The sequence below is a fragment of the Centroberyx gerrardi genome, chromosome 6 (genome assembly GCF_048128805.1).
Source record: "Centroberyx gerrardi isolate f3 chromosome 6, fCenGer3.hap1.cur.20231027, whole genome shotgun sequence".
Classification (NCBI taxonomy): Eukaryota; Metazoa; Chordata; class Actinopteri; order Beryciformes; family Berycidae; genus Centroberyx; species Centroberyx gerrardi.
Window position 1 is genome coordinate 21,723,645 of NC_136002.1, and position 23,766 is coordinate 21,747,410.

Here is a 23,766-nt window from a genome sequence, read left to right on the forward strand (position 1 = left end):
TTAAATCAGTGATTTTTTTTGTTGCCGTAGTTGATTTTGTTTTTCTCCAGGTTGAACACTTTTGAATACTTGCTCACTGTGTGTGTAAAACAAATTATCATTACTTGGCTCCTATGACAAAGTTGCAACTTACATTAACAATAGGGTAAACAAATGGTTTTCAAACATAAATGACTTTGGTCCCTTTCATAGGATATCATAGGCTATGAGATAAGACAGATGGAATAAAAAAGGCAATATAACAATAATGAAAAATAAAGTGTTAAATTGGCATTTTCAGTGGTCATCAGATGCAACTTTATAATAGGGGCTCAAATAATGTTCAGTTATGTTTTACAAACCACTTATTAACCATTTATTGAACATTGCAAACATAAGGTGGAACTTTGTAGTAGGGGCCCTCATACATATGCACATATTTATATTTTAAAAATATGTGATAATAATGAATGAATACTTAATTAGTTAGTAACTAAGGCAATCAAACATCATTGATTGAATTTAGAACATTAGTTACTTAACCATTAAACTGATTGATGATTAGTAGAATTTAAAAAAAGATAGATTTACCATTTATTAATGATAGCTACTGTAAAGTGTTCCCAAAATTGTATTTGATAAAAATGATTTTATATCAACAGCTTTTCCATCAATTGTTTGTTCTCAAATAAATTTGTTAGTCCAAAGAAGTCAAGACATCAAGTGCCCAGCGCTGATAAAGTTTGGCATTTGTGTGCTTTATTTCAAGGTTTCCCAACATCATTAAATGGCTTTCATATTTAAAAAGAAACGGTGTAATTTTTACCTAAAAACTCCTTGCTTTTGTAGTCATTTTTGTTTGTTTGTTTTTTTGAGTCAGAAAATATTACAGTTATTCAATTAATAACAAATATGTTCATGGAGTCGAAGTTTTTGAAGCGAAGTATTTTCTAAATTATCCTCAAAATATCCATAAATAATTAAATGTATTCAAGTTAATTTCTGCATTATTGAACCACTTTTTGAGACCTTGAATTGACAGTACATTTGTAAATATAAAATAACAATAATTTAATTGCATATTCTGAATTCATTTCAGAATTATGGTACGAGACTTTTGATTTGGAATGAAATATAAATAAAATAATTTTAACCATGGCTAACTCTGTGTTGTCTTTTATTTACATTCTAAGTTTGTGGTATATTGACATATGATTTGAATGATGTTCTCTGACTTGTAGAGAGAAAGCTTTTTGAAACTTTCCTAACTCATCAAATTTCAAACTCAGACTTAAAATTCAAACAAGTCTGTTTTTCTTGTGTTTACAGAAACTGCAGATGAAAATGTTTTAACTTTTTAATTGTCATATATCCTTCAGCTCAGACAAAACATTTAAGAATTAGGTTCACTATTTAAACAAAGCCAGTATTGAGATGCTATACTGAAATTCCAGAGAGTTAATCTTTAATATACTCATATGACTACACACACAACAGATGATATTTCATTCAAATGATTTTCTTTATTTGTAAAATTTGGCATAAATATATAATGTGATTAACCATTATTTTCACCTATGCATCATTTTTTTCTTGATATTTTTTTCTGGTTTCAGAATTATGATGTAGCACTTAGGAGCAAAAATGCAAAACAGGAGGCCAAAAGATGAAGCGAGAATAGCAAAAATATGGACAGCTACTGTATATTTCCCAGCTGTGCTGACATAGACTGGGATAAAAGTAATCCACACTGCAAAGAATATCAGCATGCTGAAGGTGATGAACTTCGCCTCATTGAAATTATCCGGTAGCTTCCGAGCCAAAAAAGCCATGAGGAAGCACATGCAGGCTAGGACACCGATGTATCCAAGAACACACCAGAAGCCAACCTCGGAGCCAGTGCCACACTCAATGATAATGGTGGCACTGAGGTAACCTGTGTTGTGGTTGGCATAAGGCGGACTGGTGAGCAGCCAGACAAGACAGATTAACACCTGAGCAGTGGAAAGATGGCAGAATGTACATTTTATCACTGCAGTTGAAAAGTTGATACTATTGTACATTTGTATATCATAGGCTATTAACTTAAACACAGTAACTTTTGAAGAAGATTTCTACCTGGACAGCTGTACATAAAAGTACACTGGCTTTCTGCTGGTTGGGTCCAAACCACCTCATGGCATCACTTCCTGGCAGTGTGGCCCTGAAGGCCATCAGGACCACCACTGTCTTGGCCAGGAGGCACGAAATGCAAAGGGCAAAGCTGATCCCAAATGCTGGGTACCGGACACTGCAGAGCCAATCCGAAGGCTCACCAATGAACAACAGCCCAATAAGGAAACAGATGGCAAGGAATAGCAGAAGAAGGAAGCTCAATTCCATGTTGTTGGCCCGAACCAATGGTGTATCTCTGTGTGTGAAGAATATAGCAAGGATGGAGAGGGAAATACAAGCTCCGAGGACAGATACAGCACACAGAACAATACCCATTGACTCGTGATAAGACAGGAACTCAATATTCTTTGGGATGCAGAGATTTCTAGCTTCATTGGGCCATGTGTCCTCTGAGCAGCGTGAGCACTCTAAAGAATCTGGTGGAGATAGTGAGAGAACAGAACATTTTAATGCAAAAAAATACTCATATCTAGCCGCATATAGATACACACATCGAGATCTACAGTACCAGTTAAAAGTTTGGACACACCTGATTGAATGTACTATGTTTTTCATTATCTTAAAGCCAGGTTAATCTAAAGGCTTATGCTTAAATGCTTGAAATTTGTTTTTTTTAAACAAATATAAATGTGACGTTGATGCCTATATATGAATTCCTTTCCAAAGCCTTTGCCTTTCCATCAAGGCAAAGGGTGGCTACTTTAGAGAAACTAAAATATAAGATAGTTTTGATTTGTTTAACACTTTTTTGGTCACTGCATAATTCCATTTGTGTTATTTCATAATTAGTAAAAATAAAGAAAAATGTGTGTGTCCAAACTTTTGACTGGTGTATATTTGGATAACTTGTGATAAATTGTGAAAAAGACCACAACACACCAGTCTCATTGCTGACTTGCCCCTCAGCACAGGTGACACAGTCGAAACAGCAGACAGGCTCCCCCTTCCTCCTGGCTACACGGCTGCCTGGAGGGCAGCTGTCACTGCACACAGACCGAGCTGCCTGAGAGCCAGAGGGCAGCCACTCAGAAACACACTGATTTTGTTCTATATCCTGCTATATACACTGATTATACTGCAACCTTACTTAACGCAATATACTGCTATATAATGCTATGTCAGATGACAGTCTAAAACAAGGTAGGTATTAAAACCAAAGATTCCAGTGCGACACATCAAAGCTAAAAAAAAATCATTAACAGAATTACAATTTGCTGCTAATAGACTAGTAATCCTGTTAACATAATAAATTCAATGTGATAAAGGCTACCTACTATTAATGTAGTTAATGTAATAATTATTACATTGAAGGGTGACATTTTTTGAAATGTAAATCATTTACCGTGGTCACCAGAGACCTTGCCCATGCATATTCATCCCTTTTTCAGATGTAACAACATAGTTAATAAACAAATTTATGAATGGGTGGCAATTGTCAGTTTCAGGATTTTGACTATTATTACATTATCAGTTCAGCTATGTCATTTTTGAAAACTGAAAATATTTTTTTTTATTATATGAATGGTTTATTCCATTAATTGAAAGTTATACTTTAACAGTTGTAACATGCTGGCTACAGTATGTTTTGAAGTATGTTAACATGTTTGTGTTTGGGGCCCTTGCATGTAATTTATGCAGGTCTACATGTAAATTAGCCTTGAAGGTGGTGTTTTCATCTGTAGTCCTTTAATGAGTGTTTAAACAGTATATTTAGCTATCCAGTAGTTTGCAAACTAATAACAGCAAATTGGCTGATGCATTAATTAAGAGTACATAGAACAGTCTAAGAGGTAAACGTGGTCTCAAGCCCCTTGTCAGAGAACACACCTGCTGCCCAACAGGCCACTGAATCGCTGAGTCATTAATGACCAGGCTGCGCCCAGCAGCCGATGAAGCATCATAGAAGCCCACTTTAACCAGCTGTAGTGAGCCATCATGCCCCCTTTGCCAGTTCATGAGGTCATAGTAAGCAATGGGGTCGCCATTCTGGTCAAAGTTGACTTTCTCCCCCAGTGTAGAAAACTTAGCATGCTTCATGTAGTGGAGGAGCTGAGGGAGAAAGAGTAAAAGGTTATCGAACCACAGACGATGGCATATTTGACTTCTTTCTCTCCTTTTTTCTGTTATTTTGACTTAAATGTGACGTCAGTTGATATCACTCTCACCTGCCAAGGTTTAACATTCTTAGGGTCCCCACAGGTGCCATTAAGGAAAGGCCCCTGTCCTGCTATACAGTTACTCATATCCTGCAGGGCATGAGCCACCAGGTACACAGCCTTGTAGACATTATAGGACACCCTTAGCTGGGTCACATCAGAATAAGGGGAGTAAACGTCATCTAAATTCTCCATCCCTTTACAAGGCGCTCTGTCTAGGTAGTTGACCCCGTGAGAGTGGCTGTTCACGGACCCATTCAGTCTACAGTTAAAAGTCTCTTCCCAAAATTCAGCCAGGAAAGCTGACTCATGAATGTTGGACGGTCTGAGTCTAGTCAGATGCTCCTTCAGCCCAGGAATAACTTCAGCCCTCCGGATGCCAAATCCCAGTGTTCCCGTCAGGAGATCACCAAACTCCTCCCAGAGCGACTTGGCAGTGGCCCAGGCCTCGCTGGCAAGCCACTGCAGCCCGGTCACATTCCGACGCCTGATCTCTCTCAGGATGCTCTGTAGCTCCGACTCACCAGAGAAGTTAATGATCACCTTTGAGGACGCCACCTGAACAGCGAAAATTGCAATCATAGTTAAAATGTAATGAAATTTAAACTGTTTGAAGTGCTTTTTCAAGTGTGACACACAGGAATTTACCACACTTTAAATATAACGATGCCCTATTCAAGCACCTAGGATCATATTAATTCCAGCACTAGAAAGTGACATACAAATATTTCTGATGTTAATCTGTGAGGAACAATCTATATTGACCTAGAGGTACCTGAATAACATCCAGGAGCTCATCTAGAGCCTGCTGACTCAGGACTACAGGGTAGAAGTGAATGTAGGCAGGACACACACCATACTGTACTGACTCCTGGAGGAAGAGCTGGATGGCAAAGCGGGCATAGTCAGACTCCACCCCAATGACTCCCACCCAGGTCCAGCCAAAATAGCTGACCAGGCGGGCCAGGGCTCTGATCTGGAAGGCGTCACTAGGCATGGTGCGCATGAACGTGGGGAACTCCCTTTGGTCACTCAGACAGCTACAGGATGCAAAATAGCTCACCTGGTATTATAGTGAACAATGGTTAACTCTGCTGCACGCATTGGATCACTCACAAGACATTATTTCACCAAACAGTGTCGCTGTCTTTAAAAGCATTCAGTGCTGCAGAATTTTTCCTTCACTTGAAATGGACAAGAAACAATCATTACAGTTGTAGGGCTTTAACTATTATTAAGCTGCAAAAAAATAAATAAAGAAATACCTAATGACCTAAAGGCTTACGCTCAAATGCTTGAAATGTGTTTTTTAGACAAATATAAACAGTGAAGTTGATGCCTATGTATGAATTTCTTTCCAAAGCGTTTGCCTTTCCATCAAGGCAAAGGGCGGCTACTTTAAAGAATCTAAAATATAAGATAGTTTTGATTTGTTTAACACTTTTTTGGTCACTGCATAATTCCATTTGTGTTATTTCCTAGTCTTGATGTCTTCACTATTTTCTAAAATATGAAAAATTGTAAAAGTAAAGAAAAATGTGTGTGTCCAAACTTTTGACTTGACTGGTAGTATATATAAAATATAACATTTTAAGTATTTTATAAACCCTTTAAATATCATATTTTAAAATTTCAATACTACATACATACATACAGTATAATACATTCACAAATATAATAACACTAAAGTCTTGAAAATCCACTCAACAGCGGCAAACTTTGGTAACTGTAGATGTCAGGTATAGTACAAAAGATCACAATAATGTGACAAAAGCACATTTATTCTAAACATTATCAACATAAAGAACTCAGTCTCACCAGGGGGATGTGGAAGGAACCCAGACTTCTTAGCACAGCCATGGAAACCCCAGAGGCAGCGTCTCCTATGATAACAGGAGACACAGCGCTGTGTACGGCAGCACAGCCTAAATTTGAACTTATGCCTGAACTTGTCAGATCTCTTTCTGTCTCCTGACCATCATCTCTATTCAGACTCTCGGCTCTGGAGCCTCTCTCTGGCTGGCCGTTCACCAAGAGCAAAGAGCCTCTCAGAGACACGGGTATGTCATCACAGCTGTCACGGATGTGAAAACCCAGCTTCAGCTGTGGGAGAAGGTCGCTGCGCTGGTTGATCTCTTTGATTGCAGAAGTCATGGTCTGCATCCAACGCAAGGCACGGGCACTGAAACTGGAAAGTAGTGAAAAATTAGCATTAGATAGCACAGATAAACACATTCATTAAATACAAATTTTAAATACAAATCTAATAAAATACACACCTACTGCATATTATAAAATATATTCAAATGTTCACTTACTACTTATATGTATTAGGTTTTGGTTTTGTTCTATATGTTGGAATAGAAGACACAGGACTGTAGTGTAGAGGGAATAAGCCACCTAGAACCACATCTCCATCTTCATAGAGACTGTTTGTCTCCTCTTCCCCCAAGAAAACGCATTCATCCAGGACAGCAGCTGAGACAAGCTTGCCCCCAAAGAGAGAGAGCAGCACAAGGAGCTTGGCAGCCAGATGTGCCATGACTGGCACAGGCTTTAAGGTAAGCTCCAGTTCACCAATGTTAAATATTTATATAGGTGAATCTGAGAGAGTAGCCAACCTTTCCACTGGCCACATGAAAAGGACAATGATATTCCAGGCCACTGATTTATATAGTTAGTACACGGAAATCAGAGGGGTCCGCCCAGCTAGCTGTGACATCACAAAAGGTTACACCTTATGTTCCTGAAGTACGGTGAAGAGTGTAAGTGTCCTAAAAAAAAAACTTGGCTCTGTTTTGGGGATTAAACTTTGTTAAACTTAGACTGACATTAATGTATTTTTTTTACCTATTGGATTTTGCCAAAACAAAGTCACAATGCTTCTCTCTTAGTTGCCTTAGTGTAGATTTGTGATTTTTAATTTTGTCACACCTGGGAATTGCTCAGTACAGCTAGTACTCACGCACTCACAAGGTCGCTTGGTGGACACAGCTCCTCTCTCTTTTGCTGCGGCCCTTTTCACATCGTCATGGTAACAGCTAAACCGGTGCATTACAACTTCCTGTGGCAAGTTTCTTTTTGCGACTTATTGACAAACCAATCCAACAAAAACAACAAAATTGTAATGGTTACTAGCACTATAGGGTACATAATGTAACAAATAAAACATTTTGGGGCAGGTTGTGGAGCGATTTAGTGAAGGCCATAGCTGGCAACAGGAAGTTGTAATGCACCGGTTTCTCAGTGCAGAAGCGAACATGAACCCAAAGCCTTTGGCTAAGTTGTTATTTACATTCGAGAGCGAGTATAATAAAAGCGCATCGGTAAAGTCATCATTCTCCATATTTTCTCTGAATATATTTGACGCCGATGATATCGTTGTAGTGTGAATGCTTGAGCGACGTGTTATAGTTGGAATTATCTTTATAGTTGTTGCTCTAGGTGTGAATGGGCCTTAACAGTGCAAACAACGCAATATCACCTATGCCAGCATAACTGTGTAGGTCTTGACGCCACTTCTCGCGCGACTTTCAACAATGGGTAGTCAGTCAGTCCGTCAGTCAGTCAGTTAACTACTGTCACTCTTCTAGGCCGGTCCCAGGGGCCCGGTAAAATGCTCAGATTATAGGCACAATTTAAAAACCATTTACTATCTTTCCAACATCATGACTCCAATGCTATATTTAGGATGTCTCTTTGACAGGGGAACTTCAGGGGAGTGGGTGATTTTTTACACATAAGACCTGATGAAGTTAATGGCTCATCAGTGGTGTGATGTGTGGTGAATGGACAGAAGTTAAGAAGGAAGTTTGTGGCCCTGGAGGAATAAATAGTGTGAGCCACTCTTAAAACCAAGGGAAATGTAATCTTGTCCTGTACAGCAAGCCCAAATGTAACCATAGTTGGTAATTAGGTAGGTCTGTGTTAAAGACAGGCCTTGTGAGTACAGGCAAAAATCTGCCTGTGTAATGTTTAAGGTTATTGAAATTGTATGAGGTATCACTATAGGGTGAAATCATAAAATATAATGTAGTATAAATTTGGTGGCCTGACTTTAATGGACAATGCTAATTTCAGTTTATTTTTTAAGTCATGCAGGCCAAGGTTACACCAACCAAACAAAAATTAATGAATTAATTAATGTTATGTATTACAAAGAATACCAGGAAAGAAATGATTTAGTACTGCATATCAAACCCAACATTAACTATTTTTTGGTATTATTGATTGATTGATTGATTGATTGATTGATTCATCCATTCATTCATTCATTCAGTGGTTTCAATGGTTTGGTTACAGTACCCGAATGATATGTGAAAGTACTAGAATTTACTTTTATTTTTAGCCATTCAATCTTCATTAACCTTCTTTAATGAATTAGGCGGGACTGCTAATATCCAATCCAGTGGCGCTCTTTGTCATTAATAAGATGCAAGGTGGGGCAGGCAACTCATATAACTTGTCTCCTTCCCTGCTCTCCCTCTATTTGGGGATGTGTAAGAAAATGACTCCCCTATTCTTATTTCATCTGGTTTATCCCATCTGTGTCTTCACCTTAACTCTCACCCCAAATTCACACTACACCTCTCTCTCTCCATCTCCAGGCAAAGCGTGCACTCTGCAGAGCAGCTTTGTACCAGGGTTCGTGGCTGAGGGTGACTATGTTATCGGGGGAATCTTCCCCCTTCACTACAACCAGGAGATGCCAGACCTCAACTGCACCTACAGACCATCAGCAGTCAAGTGCAATGGGTGAGTTTAATAGGTTTGCAATGAAATTCAGTATGAGAGAATTTAACTTACTGTAGCAGGTTCGATGGCATTTGACTTTGTCTCACAACCATGGACTGTTGTAAAACTTTGATGTAGTTGTCTCTTACTTTAGTTTACTTTAGTTTTTTCTTTGTTTTGTTTTGTTTTGGGTTTTTTTTTACCAGATTTTAACATACCATGACAATTTCTTAGCTACAGTGATAGCCTGGAAAAGGCCTTTTGAGGTGGGGCAAGGGATATGGATTAGAATAAAGAAAATTCCAGAAAGAGACAAGACAAAACACATAATTTGCTGACAATAAGAGCAACAAACAAAGGTTGTGAAACAGTGGACATTACAAAGCAGAATCAGTCAGTAATTATATCAGACTACAAGACATGTGTATAATTAACATCAACACAGGTGCAAAGGCAAACAGTAATTAAGACAAAGTTGAAATTGAGAGAACATCTCCACCTCTCAGCTAATTTCACCTTTTCTCCACTCTGTTTTGTTCTGTGTGTGTGTGTGTGTGTTTGTCTGTGTATCGAGCTACAGTTTTGATCCCAGGGCTTTCCGCTGGGCTCAGACTATGAGGCTGGCAGTGGAGGAGATAAACCAGAGTGAGAAGCTATTGCCCAATCACACCCTTGGATACAAAATCTTTGATTCGTGTGCCTATCCACTGACAGGCCAGAGAGCTGCTCTGGCTGTGCTGAATGGGCCGGATGAAGCCCATTCACCCACGTGCATTGGTGCTTCTCCACTGCTCGCTGTGATTGGGGAATCTGGTTCTGCTCAGTCCATCGTGGTGTCAAGAATCCTTCAGCCCTTCAGAATCCCAATGGTAAGGGTAAAAAATAAAACACACAAACAGAAATTAACTGTTCTATAATCTGTTCTATAAAGGGTTTTTTTATACCTTCTTTCTCAGATCAGCTATTTCTCATCCTGTGCGTGTCTCAGTGACAGGAGGAAGTATCCCACCTTCTTCAGAGTGATCCCCAATGATGATTATCAGGTGAGAGTCTGGTCTGGGATGAAAATGGTCCAATTACAATCTGCCAATACAACCTTGCATTACTATACAAAATTAGGAGCTAGTCTAAAAAATGTGGGCTATCTAAAGCATAAAATGTTTTGTAGCTTTTTTTCTGTAATGCCAATTTATATTAATCTCTTCAAAATCTCTGTGTTATGACACCAAGCACACTAGCGCTCCTTTCCCTGACCCCAGGTGAAGGCCATAGCCCAGCTGCTGGTACGCTTCAACTGGACCTGGGTGGGGTTGGTGAGGGGGGACCATGAATATGGCCGCTTCGCTGTGCAAGGTCTGCTGAGGGAGTTACAGGGGACCAGAGTGTGTGTGGCGTACCAAGAGATGATCCCTCTGCTCTACAATCGCCAGAGGGCTCTGGAGATCATGCGGGTAGATACAACCAGATGCTGAATGAAGTAGCATGAAGTAGGAAAGAATATTGCAGTAGTAGGTAGCTCACAGAAAGCAACTTCATTCAATTTCAAGGCTTTTTATCATAGGTATTGATAACTCACTTTTCAAATTAAATTTGAAATCTTTCACCCAGAGTCCCTGTGAGTTTAATTTTACAGTCTCTTAAATCAGCTTTAATCTGTTTTTTTCTCCCTACTATCTTCCTTGCCAATCTCTTTCCTCCTCCATCATCTGTCTCTCTTTCTGTAAAGGTGATGCGTAGCTCTGGGGCAAAGGTGGTGGTGGTGTTTTCAGCCGAGGGGGAGATGACTCCCTTCCTGAGGGACTACATGAAGCAGAATATCACAGGGATCCAATGGGTGGCTAGTGAGGCCTGGATCACAGCCTCTGTCTTTACAGGGAGCGAGTATTACCCCTACCTGGGTGGCACCATTGGCTTTGGCATCAGGCAGGGTCATATCCCAAGGCTCAGTGACTACCTGCAGACAGTAGAGCCTCACAGATACCCTTCTAACCCACTGGTGCAGGAGCTGTGGGGGGCTCTGTATGGCTGTGCTCCCTCTCCCTCCTTCGGCTCTGTGCTGCCCCCTTGCTCTGGGGAAGAGTCCCTCCTGGAGCAGCACTCAGCTTACATGAATACCTCCAGCCCTAGAGTGGCCTATAATGTCTACAAGTCTGTATATGCAATCGCTTATTCCCTGCACAACCTTCTGCTCTGTCAGCCAGGCAGTGGGCCCTTCCATAACAACTCATGTGCTCAAAGCAACAACATACATCCCTGGCAGGTATATATTCTTACTGTTATCATGACTCTTGTTTGGAAAAATAAAAATAGTAAAATAGTATCTCATATTATTTGTTTGTTTCGAAGCTCCAACACTATCTCCAGGATGTGGCATTCAGCATTGGTGGAGAGGAGGTGAACTTTGACCTTAAGGGCGACTCCATACTCTACTATGATGTCATCAACTGGCAGCGAGGCAGTGAGGGGAAAATTGAGTTTGTCAACGTGGGGTTGTTCGATGGAACCAAGGCTGCTGGGAAAGAGCTGGTGATCCAGGAGGAGAGGATAATTTGGGCAGGGCACCAGAGTGAGGCAAGCTGCTCACACTGTGTATTTACCTACATCAGATGCCAACTGTTGAAGTTCTGTAGGTTGAGGTGGAGGTAAGTCAGGTGGACAGGACAGCCTCCATGGACAGGACAACCATGCAATTTGCCCCACACAGTATAAATGCAAAGTCATCATGTGACCTATTTTGATTATGACAATATTGGTGTTTTAATGTGGCCTGTTGTATCCCAAATGGCTGCATTCCTTTATAATACAAGCTAAAACATTAGTAATGCTTCATTTGTATGCTGTTAACATTACAGATTTTTAAAAAGCTTATGATATAATCATTCATGAATAAATAAGCAGAGTTTTTATACTAGTTCCAACATTCTTCTGTACAATAGCACAACTTTCTGTGCCTGTTATCTCTATCATTAGTATAAATGATAGATGTGGTTTAAAATCCCCCCCGACTGTGTTTCCTGTACAAAAATTGTTTTACCATGGAAACGGTGGACCGAACAGTGCAGAGCTCCAAGCCCTTATTGTCTGCGTGTTCCCAAGGTGTTGGTGTCTGTATGCAGTGCCAGCTGTCTTCCAGGATCCCGGAAGGCTGTCCGTCGTGGGGAGCCTGTGTGCTGCTTTGACTGTGTACTATGTGACAGCGGCAAAATTAGTAATCAGACAGGTGAGATTAAAATAAAGGAGTAAAAATATATTTGCGTATCATATATATGTATTGTATATTTGAAAATTTAAATAACATACAGTTAATCAAAGGTAAAGCAAAAAAACTCTACATATATCTGGTTGTAACCGCACTCTCAAGGCCCAGGACTATGGATTCAAAGCAAAAAAGGATCTTTATTGAAGACCGCAATGAGCTATGCGTTTCGCATACAGCTTCAGGCCTTATAAAGCTGTATGCAAAATGTATACTCATTAAATAACATCCAGTTAACATTTGAATATAAGATAAAATATATTGAAATTGAAAATAGAACAAATAAACTATTCTTTTTTGACCTATTCTCTAGATTCCATAGACTGCACAGCTTGTCCTCAAGACTTCTGGTCAAACACAGAGGGAACAGCCTGCATCCCCAAGAAGGTGGAGTTCTTGACCTATGATTCCTTGGGCATAGCCCTGACAGTGATCGCTGTGGTGGGTGCCTGCCTCACCCTAGCTGTCCTTGCGGTCTTCCTCTATCACAGGAACACAGCCATAGTCCGTGTTAACAACTCCGAGCTCAGCTTCTTCATCCTGCTCTCCCTGGTTCTGTGTTTCCTGTGTGCACTGGTGTTCATTGGAGAGCCAACATCCTGGTCCTGCATGCTGCGCCACACTGCCTTCAGCATCACTTTCTCCCTTTGCATCTCTTGCATCCTGGGGAAGACTCTAGTGGTCTTGGCTGTTTTCACTGCCACCATGCCTGGGAACAACATTATGAAGTGGCTGGGGCCCAAGCAGCAGAGGGCCATTATCTTCAGCTGCACCCTGGTTCAGGTGGTTATCTGTGCTACCTGGCTCATTGATGCTCCTCCCATTCCATACAGAAACACACAATATGAACGTTCCAAGATCATTCTGGAGTGCAGTGTGGGCTCTAGCCTTGCATTCTGGTGTGTACTAGGATATATTGGTCTCCTGGCCTGTCTGTGCTTTGTACTGGCCTTTCTGGCCCGCAAGTTACCGGGCAATTTCAACGAGGCCAAGTTCATCACTTTCAGCATGCTGATCTTCTGTGCGGTGTGGCTGGCATTCATCCCTGCTTATATCAGCTCTCCTGGAAATTATGCAGATGCAGTGGAGACATTTGCTATTCTGGCCTCCAGCTTTGGCCTGTTGTTCTGTCTGTTTGCTCCAAAGTGTTACATTATTCTACTGAAGCCAGAGAAGAATACTAAACAGCATCTGATGGGAAAAGAAAAGAAGTGACACTCAATCAGTCAACTCTTTTATAAATGTTAGGATTTAAGATTCACAGTCAAAGATATTAGTCTATTCTTCTCGTATTACTGTTGATTTATTTCAGATTTGCCCAAACTGTGCTGTAATGGTTGTTGTTTGTATGCAACAGATATTTGTATTAAATGTTCTCATTTATCACTGTATACGGAAACAAGTATAGCAACTATAATTGCAAGGAGCTTGTTACTCTAATGTACTCATATTTTAAAAAATAAATAAAGATGTTTAGAAGTGAATATTTTTGTAATTGATTCATTACGCTCATTTCAAATAACACCTCTGAACAATGTACAATCACAAGGCCTGATTGAGTCATCCATCTCAAAAGTAAATAGTCGATTTGTCCTGGCAACCTGAGATACTGAGGTTCAATATATGTGGTGAAACTGTTGGATTCGACATTCAGCAATCTGCCATCTTGTTTCTGAGATTCTAGTTTTGGATTGATCCAAAGTAAATGGGTTTTATTGTATCATACACTCTAGATAAGAACATCAATAATTCATAAATTAATGAATAAACTGTCCCTAAAGACTCTTTGAGGTTTACAAAATAGTGTGTGCTAATGTAACATGGTCAATAAGGCTCTTGTCTTGAGGGAAGTCAAGACAAATATTTACTGTGCATTCTCAGTAATTGTATAAGTGTTGTTTGTCTTTACCCAACACTTTCATGTCAGAGTCAGAAACACTTTAACTGCCAAGAATAATAAATGAGGCAGAGACATGTTGACAACTTACAGAGTTTATTGTCTGTGCTGCTGACACATATGAAACAAAGACAACAGAACCTCAAATACAGTGCAAAAGGACAGTAGGAGACTGTCAAAACAATTTATTCATTTATTAAATATAAAACATGGCACCGTGTTTCACCTAGTGTTTTATTTAATTTCAAATTAAATTATGCAAACATTAATCTCAAATTCAATTATGCAAATTGAGTTTTTCATAGTAGTAATTACAATAAACAAATAAATAAATTGTTTGTGTTACTTGTGTGTCAATACAATGCAGTGTATAACACATGAGGTACCAACCTCATACTCAGTGATTAGTGACCAATTGCAGACTTTTAACCATCTCAGATGAAATCCTATCCTATAGAAGTATACTCATACCCATAATTCACATATAGCTGCAAACTTCTCATCGTTTTGAATATTATTTATCAACTATCTTCACCAACCTCAAAGTGATTGTCATATTTCTTGAATTGCAGTTCTTTAAGAAAACTGTGATATTTTTTTTAACTGTCAAGTTCTATTCAGTTGTGATGAAGGGCCTCTAGCAATGAAAACAATGCAAATGTTCATCTGTAAGATTTTCCAGTGATGCCTTTCTTAATGTTTCTTTCAGGCTGAAGTAAAATTATGTAACATTTGGGCACAAAAATACACAGCAACAGTCCAAAACTAGAGGCTAGGATTGCAAATATCTCCACAGCTACAGTGAACTTCCCAGGAGAGCTGACATGAGCCGGGATGAACGAGATCCACACAGCACAGAAGATCAGCATGCTGAAGGTGATGAGCTTGGCCTCGTTGAAGGTGTCTGGGAGTTTGCGTCCCAGGAAGGCCAAGAGGAGGCAGAGGGCAGCCAGCAGGCCAATGTAGCCCAGGACCAGGTAGAATCCAGGAGGCCATGGCTCCTTACACTCCACAACAATCTACATGTGTCAAATTATATCAATACATTACACACAATTTGCATGAGAGTGTAATGTGATTTAGGATAAAAAATCTACATGATGTGATTTGATATGATCAAGTGTGATTGTTTACTTTCAGGTGTAAAAGTGCAAAATTTCTTTCCAATTTCTTAAACTTATTCAGCAAAAAGTTGCTGAATGACAGATTGATATGAATATGTTTTCATCACCTCAGTTGTCTACATATAGTTTGAATGGTCCATAAACTTTTTCCTCATTATACCCTAAAGTGAAGTCATCACCGCACTAAACAACGTACAAACTTAAACATTTGAAAGTGATAAGAGCACAGATTTGTAATATCATAAATCTGACTGATCCTTACCTTTCCAGTTGAGGCTTGGTAGGTTGGGTTCCTGAATGGAAAGGGGGGTGCACCTGAGAGCCAACCGGCACAGAGACAAACCTGGGGGCAGGAAGGGCACACGCATTTTAGAATTTGCTGCCAGTCAACCTGCCAACAATATTCTGTACTTCTCTACTTCTACTTCTTCTCTCATCACACACAAAACATTCTTAAAGTAGTCACTAATTTAACATGTTAAAGTTGAGGTTAATGCAATACAATGACAAAATTGGTAGGGATATCGAATGGTACCCCCCCCCCAAACATACACCCACACACACACACACACACACACACACACCTGTGGAGCTGTGGTGCAGAAGATGAGTGTCCTCTGTTGAGGGGGACCAAACAGCTTCAGAGCTCTGGAACCTGGTAGATTGGCCCGGAAGGCCAGGAGAACCACAATGGTCTTGACAAGGAGGCAGGAGAGACAGAGGACAAAGCTGATCCCAAATGCTGCCTGGCGGAGCCTACATGTCCACACAGATGGCTGGCCGATGAATGCCAGGGAACACAGGAAACACAGCTTGAGTGATAGGAGAAGCAGGAAGCTTATTTCTGAGTTATTTGCCCTGACGATGGGTGTGGAGCGGAAGCGGTGAAAGACAGTAGTGATGATGGTTGTCAAGACGACACCCAGCAGTGTGAGGGTGACCAGGATGATACCCATGGTGTCTTTGAAAGACAGGAATTCATCCACCCCCGCCACACACTTCACCTTGTCTTTGTCTGGCCAGTAGTACTCTGGACATTTTGTGCACTCTGTAGAACCTGTGAGGAGACATGCAGTACACACACACACACACACACACACACACACACACACACACACACACACTGTATATACACAAACCCATCTGCACACAAAAAGTTTTACATCCATACATGATGACTACTCTCCAGTACAGTACAGTGGTTTTCATGACCTTCTACTCACAGGAGATGGCAAATGTATTAATAAACAACAAAACATGTGTACAGGCTACCAGTCTGGTTGCTGATCTCTCCATCAGCACAGGGCAGACAGTCAAAGCAGCAGTGGGGTTCTCCTGGACGTCTGGCCTGCCTGCTGCCAGGGGGGCAGGGGGCACTACACAGGGACACAGGCACCTGGGCAAAGACCAGATGTAGAATTGCACGCCAACATGTGTATTCTATAGACAAAATGCTTGCTTGAACAAAGAGTATGAAAAAGAAAAGAAAAGAAAATATGAGCATGCACCCAATTTAATATTCTCATATCCTGCAGAGCACTGCTGGTGCAGTGTGTTCACTGGTGGGTGATGCGTGTGTTGTTTTCTCCATTTTGATTTATTGCTTTCTCCTGTTTCTTTTTTTTTTTTTTTTTCTTGTTTTCATTTTCCATACTTTTTATGTAATTCACATTTTATTTTAGATACTTTCACCTCACAGTCTCTTTGTGTTTTATTGTATGTAAAGAACTTTGTAAACATTGTTTTTAGAAATGTGCTATACAAATGAAGTTATTGCTATTATTATTAAAAAATAATTTTGGGGGGGCATGATGTTTGACCCACCTGCGATTGGCCTCCTGTCCATACAATGGTGCTCTGCTCCATCTGCAGCTGCTGTCCCAAAGGAGCCGAACCATCGTAGCTTCCCACTTTGATAAATCTAAATTTGAGATAATTTCTTTAACTTGATCATAAAACAGGTATACAGCCTAACAGCATGTGTGACAGTACTGTATCATAAATCACTGCCTTTTGGTTATTACTGCTTAAATAGCCACAATAAGCAAATAATCCACAGTAATTTTTGCTCTAAAATAGACAGTTCCCGTACTCCTTTTTCTTATAGGATAATATTCCACCTAATGTCACCCTTGCTGTCCTTCTGCCAGTTAATGATGTCATACAGGGGGACAGGCTCTCCGTTGGAGTCAAAATATACCTTCTCCTCAAACTGGTTGGTGAAATTCACTGTCCTCAGATGGTGTAACAACTATAGGAAAGGAGGGAAAGAAAAAAACAGAGAACATGGTTTGGCCAAAAGAGTGATGCAAAAAAAAAATCCTCAAGGAAATCTCAAATGTTCTAAGAAAATGCACATACATAGTAGATTACATAGGCATGATTTGGTTAATAACTTTTACAGTAATTTACCTACCTGTCTAGATGTAAACGATTTGTTGTTCTCACACATTCCCTTGTTAAGTACAGAATCACACTCCAGTAAATTGTGCAGAGCATGGGCGATGGCGTACACAGCCTTATACACATTATAGGATATTCTGACTTGAGACACATCAGTATAACTGCTATCAGTGTGTCTCAGATCCTCTAAACCAGTGCATACAGGCTTTACAGCAGCACCCTTATAATTTCCACCAACTGACCTCTTGAATGTCCTTGTTTTAGCTATAGGCCTAACCAAGGACCCAGAGTTGGCTTGAGAGTCAGGTTTGGTACCACAATCAACCTGTCCCATTATGTTTTCCAAGGTGCCTGTGGTATTTTCATTGGATATGTCTCCCCCAAACTCTAGCCTACAGCCAAACAGTTCTTCCCAGAATATGTTGACATATTCAAATCCAGGTTTGGGAGAAGGGCGGACATTCAACAGGAACTCTTTCAAACCAGGGATCGTAGCTCCAGGGAAGGAGAAGCCTAGCGTACCCTCCAGGAGAAGGTGGAAGTGGGGTGAGGCCAGCAGGCTAGCGGTCACCCAGGCTTCACTCGCCACCCACTGGATCCCTGTCACATTCCTCTCAGCCAGCTAGTTGATGAAGATTAGAAAGTGCACATATTGCCATGAGAAATACTTGAATAATTCATTCAATGTAAATAGTAGGTTCTTTTTATATTTTTTTTGTATTCATAATATATCAGATTTTATGCCTAAGCCTGTCTGTACATATTTACTGAGATCAAGGGAGCTCACCTCTGACAGCAGCCCCAGCAGCTGTCCCTCTGTGGCGAAGGCCACCACTACCTGTGCCTTTGACCTCTGCAGGGTGTCTGCAATGTCTCGTATCCCAGCCACTGTGGGCGATTTGGGGATAGTCAGATGGAATGCCAGGCAACCACCCTGTTGTCTTAACTGTTGAGAGAAAGCTTGGATGCCATAACGACTATAGTCATCCTGAAAGATACAAAGATTTGTTAATTTGTTATACCAACTGCTATTTGAATGAAAGAGACACAGTGTTATTTTTTATCTCACCGGAGTACCTACTGTTCCCACCCAGCGCCAGCCTAAGTAGGTAACCAGCTGGACGAGACCCCTAACTTGAAACAGATCACTCGGCGCAGTACGCAAGAATGACGGGTAGATATGCTTGTCAGTAAGACAGGTACAGGTGGCAAAGTAACTGACCTGGGAACAGAAAGTTAAAGCGTTCAAATATACATCTGAAAATATCAAATTATAACTAAAAATTTTAAAACATTGTTGTGCGATTTATTATGAAAAGCAGGTGGTGGTGGTAGTGGAAAAAAAAAAAACATTGCAAACATTAAGTACTGTGCTGTGCATGATCTTGCCCCTCCATAGCTTTCTTACCAATGGAATACCGAAGGGGCTCAAAGTGTGAGCCACAGCCCCTGTAGGGGAAGAGGAGGCGAGGCCGATCACAGCAGGGACCGGGGCTCCAGCCAGACATGAGGGCAAAGTTTCAGAATGTTTGATCAGCATCCTTTGCTTTCTTGCTTTCTCTGTTGTCTTTTTCATCAGTTTCTCAATTTCTATCTCCCTCAACATTTTCCCCTCCGTTCTACTGCCACTGCACTTTGGTATATCTAATCTTTCTTCAGTTTCTTCCATTTTCTCTGCCTTGCCCCTTACAACTGTGGAGTGACTGACTAAGGAGAGAAGAGCTCTCAGGCTGGTGTGGACATGGTCGCAGCTGTCCACGATCCGGTAGCCGAGCTTAACGCCAGGTAACAGGCTTGAATTATGATTTATTTCCTCCACTGCAAACACCATGGTCATCATCCAGCGGAAGGCTCTGTGGTCAAAACTGGAGCAGATGGAATGACACCATAAGAAAGATACATTCTATTAAAATGTCATGAGACTTACTATAAAGCACAATATGCTGCTATAACACTTAAATAAACCACATAGAGAGTGTCGGGGTGAAATACAGATCTAATCACAGCTGGGTGAAATTCTTTCAGTGAGGTAGTTGTGTAATTAGCCTTGTGGGGAGATTTTTTTTAATATGGAAATAGGAAGAGGAAGCAAAAAAAAATCAGATATCAGTAGCTTCTAGCAACAGTATCAGTATCCATTCAGTATCTTCACACTCACCCACTGCAGGGTGTGTGCTGAGGTTTGCTGCGGTAGTTGTGCTGTGGCTTAGGGGCCAGGTAGTGGAGAGGGAACAACCCTCCAATCACCACATCCCCCTCCGACTGCAGGGCCAGAGGCTCACTGTCTCCCAGACTCACACACTGAGGTAGACCAGAACCAGGTGCAGTGGATCTTGATCCAACACTGCTTACTCCCTCTATCCCCAAACCAGACAGTCTCTCCATCACACTCTCCTCTTCCACCATACCTCCCTCCATCTTCAGTTCTGTCCTTTCCTCCACAGTTCGAGGAACATCAGAGAACACTGGGATGAGAAGACTCAACAAGACCCAAAGAGGCAGCCAGGGGGAAGTCCATACTGGCCCCATGGAGACTGTGTGTGGGCTGGAGTGGATAACTCTCCAACATAGTCTCTAAAACGCTAATGAACTAGCATATATAAAAACTATGAGACTTGCTTCATTTCATAGATCATATGAGTCATAGCTGGATGGACCAATCAGGCTCAAAAACAGAGGCAGTAGGAGAGAGGGCAAGAGATGGTTCAGCGTGAATTATTTGTCTTAAATCTGGAACATTTTACTAATATTTATTACTAATAACAATGAATAGAATACTGATAATGATTAAGATGATTATTATTAATTATTATTATTACTATTATAAAAACTTTTACAAAACAATTTTTTTTTTACAAAATTGTTAAGAAACTCCATCACTGACTCCATCACTGATTACTGCAGGTTGTGATGGACATGATGATTAAGAGGAAAGTAATATTAACCACCCCTTTGGATATGTATGAAACTATGAAAAAAAGTTCTGTAATCACCTTGACATGAACATTTTACAAAATTTTGCTGAGATTTTGCTCTGCCTTCTGTCGTTTCTTTTTGTAATATGTTACTACTATTGTGTATTGTTTTTCAAGCTTGATTGTGACAAAATAAATCATCAATAAAGGATTATGATTCAATTCAATTTATTTCTGGGCTGGTTGCAATAACTGAAAAATAACTGTGCCAGACCAAACAGTAATAAACATAGATAATTCATTTTAGTGTTGTGAGAATGTTTCCATCCAAATATGGCTTAGTATACTGCTACCACCTGCTGGGCATCATACAAAGCCAGTGTACGTGTGATTAAAAAGTCCACATATGGCTTATTCACAAAAATCGGTCCTTCAGAAAAATATTGTCTATCAAAAGAACATAGTTATTCGTCAGTGATGTATGCATTCTTTGCAACAAAACGTGTGAAAAAACCCTGCACTTGGCCCATTTGAAAGCCTAATAAAAAGAATGAAGGGGAGTAAACTGCCACTCAAATCTCACATCAAAGCTCATTCATCAAGGTCAAATGTGTTCGTAATGATATTTTGACTTTTGTTGAGTGATTTACTGAAGTATATCAGACAATCCATGAACCAATAGTTAATGTGGCCATGACAAAATATTAGCTGATGTGCAAATGTAACCCAATGTTCTTTGAAAATAAATTTGTAAACATTCCCTTGTTGTGTTACTGTGCCTAACTGAGGTTGATAGTTGTTGACGTTCCCTTGGGGACTACAGTTATCTATGTGGGCTGTTCTACCGTCCACAGGGAATGTAGGGTTAGGGTTAGGGTTAGGGTTAGAGCTCCAGAACGTAGCTGAAACTAGAACTTAGTAGAAAAAATTCTGAGTAAACAGAATAAAGTAAGAGATCTTTATCATTGAATACTGAACAACAAGAATAGAATTACTCAAAATTTGTCTATATTGTACTAAACATGTGTGAACATTGGATATTGATAAGCTAGATCTCGTAACTTTGTTTTACTACCAAAATGCATGAAAACAAAGTTATATTATATTGAGTTATATTACTCTAGTTTTAAATCCACTCAGGATAAACTTAAAAACTGCATTCCATTTTAAGACGATTGTGTTTTATATTGAACATACGTTGGCAGGTGTAGTTAACAAAAGCTAGTTTTGTTAACTATAGGCATGTGATGCAAGTGTTAGGCTAGTTTGCAAGCTATGTGCAACACAAGGTGTTGGGTGCCGTCACTAAAATAACATGGTACAATTCAATTTCAATCGTGGTACTGATACGATGTGTGTGTATGTGTATGATGGTACTGGATGGTATTTTCATTTGTACCATGGTAGGCCTATACTATGGTACATCCATGGTAACAGTCATACACCACCATGGCCATTGTACTGAAATAACACTATGGTACAATTCAGTTTCAACCATGGCTTACTGCAGTTTCAACCACTTCAGTTTCAAACCAGTTTCAACCATGGTATTTTCAGTTGTATCATGGTACTGGCCATACCATGGCACATCCATGGTAGCAGATGGTACTGCTACTGTAATTAAATAATAGCATGGTACAATTCAGTTTCAACCACGGTAGACCTACTGATAGGCCTACAGTGGTATGATGGTACTGAATGGTATTTTCAGTTGAATGGTATTCTCATCTTTACCTTCTAAAAAGGTAAAGATGACTACACCACACGGCCATCTTGGTAGGAAAATAACAGGTAATCAATTAACAGGTGATTATAATCAAATGACAGCCACAGCCAATGAGCTGTTTACATGGTAAAGCAGCATTGGTAAGAAATGTATGTGACATAATGGGAATACTATGAATATGAAATATGAGCATCAATTCACGTGACTGTGTAAACTGAGTCGGTGTAACTGAGGTAAACCATAGACGATATGGAAAGAACTAACATAATATTGGGATGAAAGGAACTGATTGCATACCTTGAGAGGAACAGATACACTAAAAGAAATATAATGTACAATATATTATACTCACCTACGTATATGCTTACCTAGAATGGTATATTTACCTGTTACGTACTAAACCTATTGCTAGATTCACACCAATTGTCATATAGGCTACTTACCTGTTGTACCTATTGTACCTGTTATACTCACCTATAGTTATAGCCTATATTCAGTTATTGCAATATACTTACCTGTGACGTCTACATTATGCAATATATTGGTCTAATATAATATACTACTGATTATAATATACTAACAAGTAAGCTACAGCCAATCTCCTCATTGAATCTAGACTTAGAGTAACTAAACCATGCTCTCTAGATAATCTGCATTGGTCTTAAAGTGATGGGCACAGGGGTTACACAAACATTAATCTTGACAATCTGCATCAAAGGCCAGGGCAGGAATTATACGGCCAAATGGCCAGTGCCGTGGATGCCCCGGAGTGTGGCCGTAATGCCCCTTCTAAAATTAACTATCCACACGGCCAGTTTGGCATGCCCTATTTTGAACTGGCCGTTGTGCCCTTAAAAGAAAGTTGCGGATTTCCTCATTTAAAACTACATGCGACACAGCAAATAAACAAACTCATGTTTTCCAATGTCTCTGTCATCACGCTGGACATCAACAGTAGCGCGAGATTTCTCCCACTCCCGCAGATATATGTGTAACGTTAACGTAAACATTAACAGCTAATTATTAACTAGAAAAGGCTAAATTTTCTGAAGAAAATTTAAAGTGTGCTTGCCGTCCAAGCAACAGTCACTTTGAACTGGTCTTTGCTAGAGTGCTGCTAAGTTGCGGGTAGGGATTCGCCAGTGGTCGCTACGGTGTTTCTAGGTGATTGCTAGGGTTTTGGTAGGTGGTTGCTAGGGTGTCACTATTGGTTGCTAGGGTGCTAGGGAACAAAGAGAAGCCAAGGAAAAAAGAATTGTGTTTCCATGATTTACAGTCACCGAGTTACGATCATTTAAAATTTAACAGGTTGCTGTAGCGCCCCCAATTGGCGAAATGACACCAAATTTTACAGGTTGGCTGAGACATGATACGTGCACAAATGTACCAAATTTGGATGGG

At 40.1% G+C, this 23,766-nt stretch overlaps 3 protein-coding genes across 3 annotated transcripts; 1 reads left to right on the forward strand and 2 right to left on the reverse strand.

Moving 5' to 3' along the window:
- Nucleotides 1–1,550: 1,550 nt before the first annotated feature.
- LOC139933735 (extracellular calcium-sensing receptor) lies at nucleotides 1,551–6,771 on the reverse strand. The gene is made up of 9 exons (XM_071927927.2): nucleotides 6,629–6,771; nucleotides 6,305–6,498; nucleotides 6,129–6,235; nucleotides 5,086–5,373; nucleotides 4,320–4,868; nucleotides 3,982–4,203; nucleotides 3,034–3,157; nucleotides 2,098–2,570; nucleotides 1,551–1,973 (listed from the first exon to the last, which is right to left on the reverse strand). The coding sequence occupies exons 2-9, from the start codon at nucleotides 6,471–6,473 to the stop codon at nucleotides 1,551–1,553; spliced, it is 2,355 nt and encodes a 784-aa protein (XP_071784028.2). The 5' UTR covers nucleotides 6,474–6,498; nucleotides 6,629–6,771.
- A 2,166-nt stretch (nucleotides 6,772–8,937) lies between these two features.
- LOC139933736 (extracellular calcium-sensing receptor-like) lies at nucleotides 8,938–13,515 on the forward strand. Its single transcript, XM_071927928.2, has 8 exons — nucleotides 8,938–9,065; nucleotides 9,625–9,913; nucleotides 10,001–10,087; nucleotides 10,304–10,495; nucleotides 10,771–11,304; nucleotides 11,391–11,615; nucleotides 12,141–12,264; nucleotides 12,614–13,515. The coding sequence occupies exons 1-8, from the start codon at nucleotides 9,016–9,018 to the stop codon at nucleotides 13,513–13,515; spliced, it is 2,403 nt and encodes an 800-aa protein (XP_071784029.1). The 5' UTR covers nucleotides 8,938–9,015.
- A 1,344-nt stretch (nucleotides 13,516–14,859) lies between these two features.
- Nucleotides 14,860–19,564, reverse strand: olfcu1 (olfactory receptor C family, u1). The gene is made up of 12 exons (XM_071894219.2): nucleotides 19,433–19,564; nucleotides 19,133–19,291; nucleotides 18,794–18,946; nucleotides 18,512–18,712; nucleotides 18,105–18,247; nucleotides 17,738–17,963; nucleotides 17,442–17,572; nucleotides 17,146–17,242; nucleotides 16,594–16,717; nucleotides 15,906–16,378; nucleotides 15,584–15,664; nucleotides 14,860–15,216 (listed from the first exon to the last, which is right to left on the reverse strand). The coding sequence occupies exons 1-12, from the start codon at nucleotides 19,562–19,564 to the stop codon at nucleotides 14,860–14,862; spliced, it is 2,277 nt and encodes a 758-aa protein (XP_071750320.2).
- Between the last annotated feature and the right edge of the window lie 4,202 nt (nucleotides 19,565–23,766).

Excerpts from the sequence above, each read along its gene's own strand:
- LOC139933735 (XM_071927927.2), bottom strand. The coding sequence starts at position 6,473 with ATGCAGACCATGACTTCTGCAATCAAAGAGATCAACCAGCGCAGCGAC. Across the intron at positions 4,204-4,319 it reads AGAATGTTAAACCTTGGCAG|CTCCTCCACTACATGAAGCA; the intron begins GTGAGAGTGATA and ends TTTCTCCCTCAG. Across the intron at positions 2,571-3,033 it reads GCAAGTCAGCAATGAGACTG|ATTCTTTAGAGTGCTCACGC; the intron begins GTGTGTTGTGGT and ends TATCTCCACCAG.
- LOC139933736 (XM_071927928.2), top strand. The coding sequence starts at position 9,016 with ATGCCAGACCTCAACTGCACCTACAGACCATCAGCAGTCAAGTGCAAT. Across the intron at positions 10,496-10,770 it reads GGGCTCTGGAGATCATGCGG|GTGATGCGTAGCTCTGGGGC; the intron begins GTAGATACAACC and ends CTTTCTGTAAAG. Across the intron at positions 12,265-12,613 it reads CAAAATTAGTAATCAGACAG|ATTCCATAGACTGCACAGCT; the intron begins GTGAGATTAAAA and ends CCTATTCTCTAG.
- olfcu1 (XM_071894219.2), bottom strand. The coding sequence starts at position 19,564 with ATGATGACCATGGTGTTTGCAGTGGAGGAAATAAATCATAATTCAAGC. Across the intron at positions 18,947-19,132 it reads GCCCCTTCGGTATTCCATTG|GTCAGTTACTTTGCCACCTG; the intron begins GTAAGAAAGCTA and ends TTCTGTTCCCAG. Across the intron at positions 16,379-16,593 it reads AGAGATCAGCAACCAGACTG|GTTCTACAGAGTGCACAAAA; the intron begins GTAGCCTGTACA and ends GTCTCCTCACAG.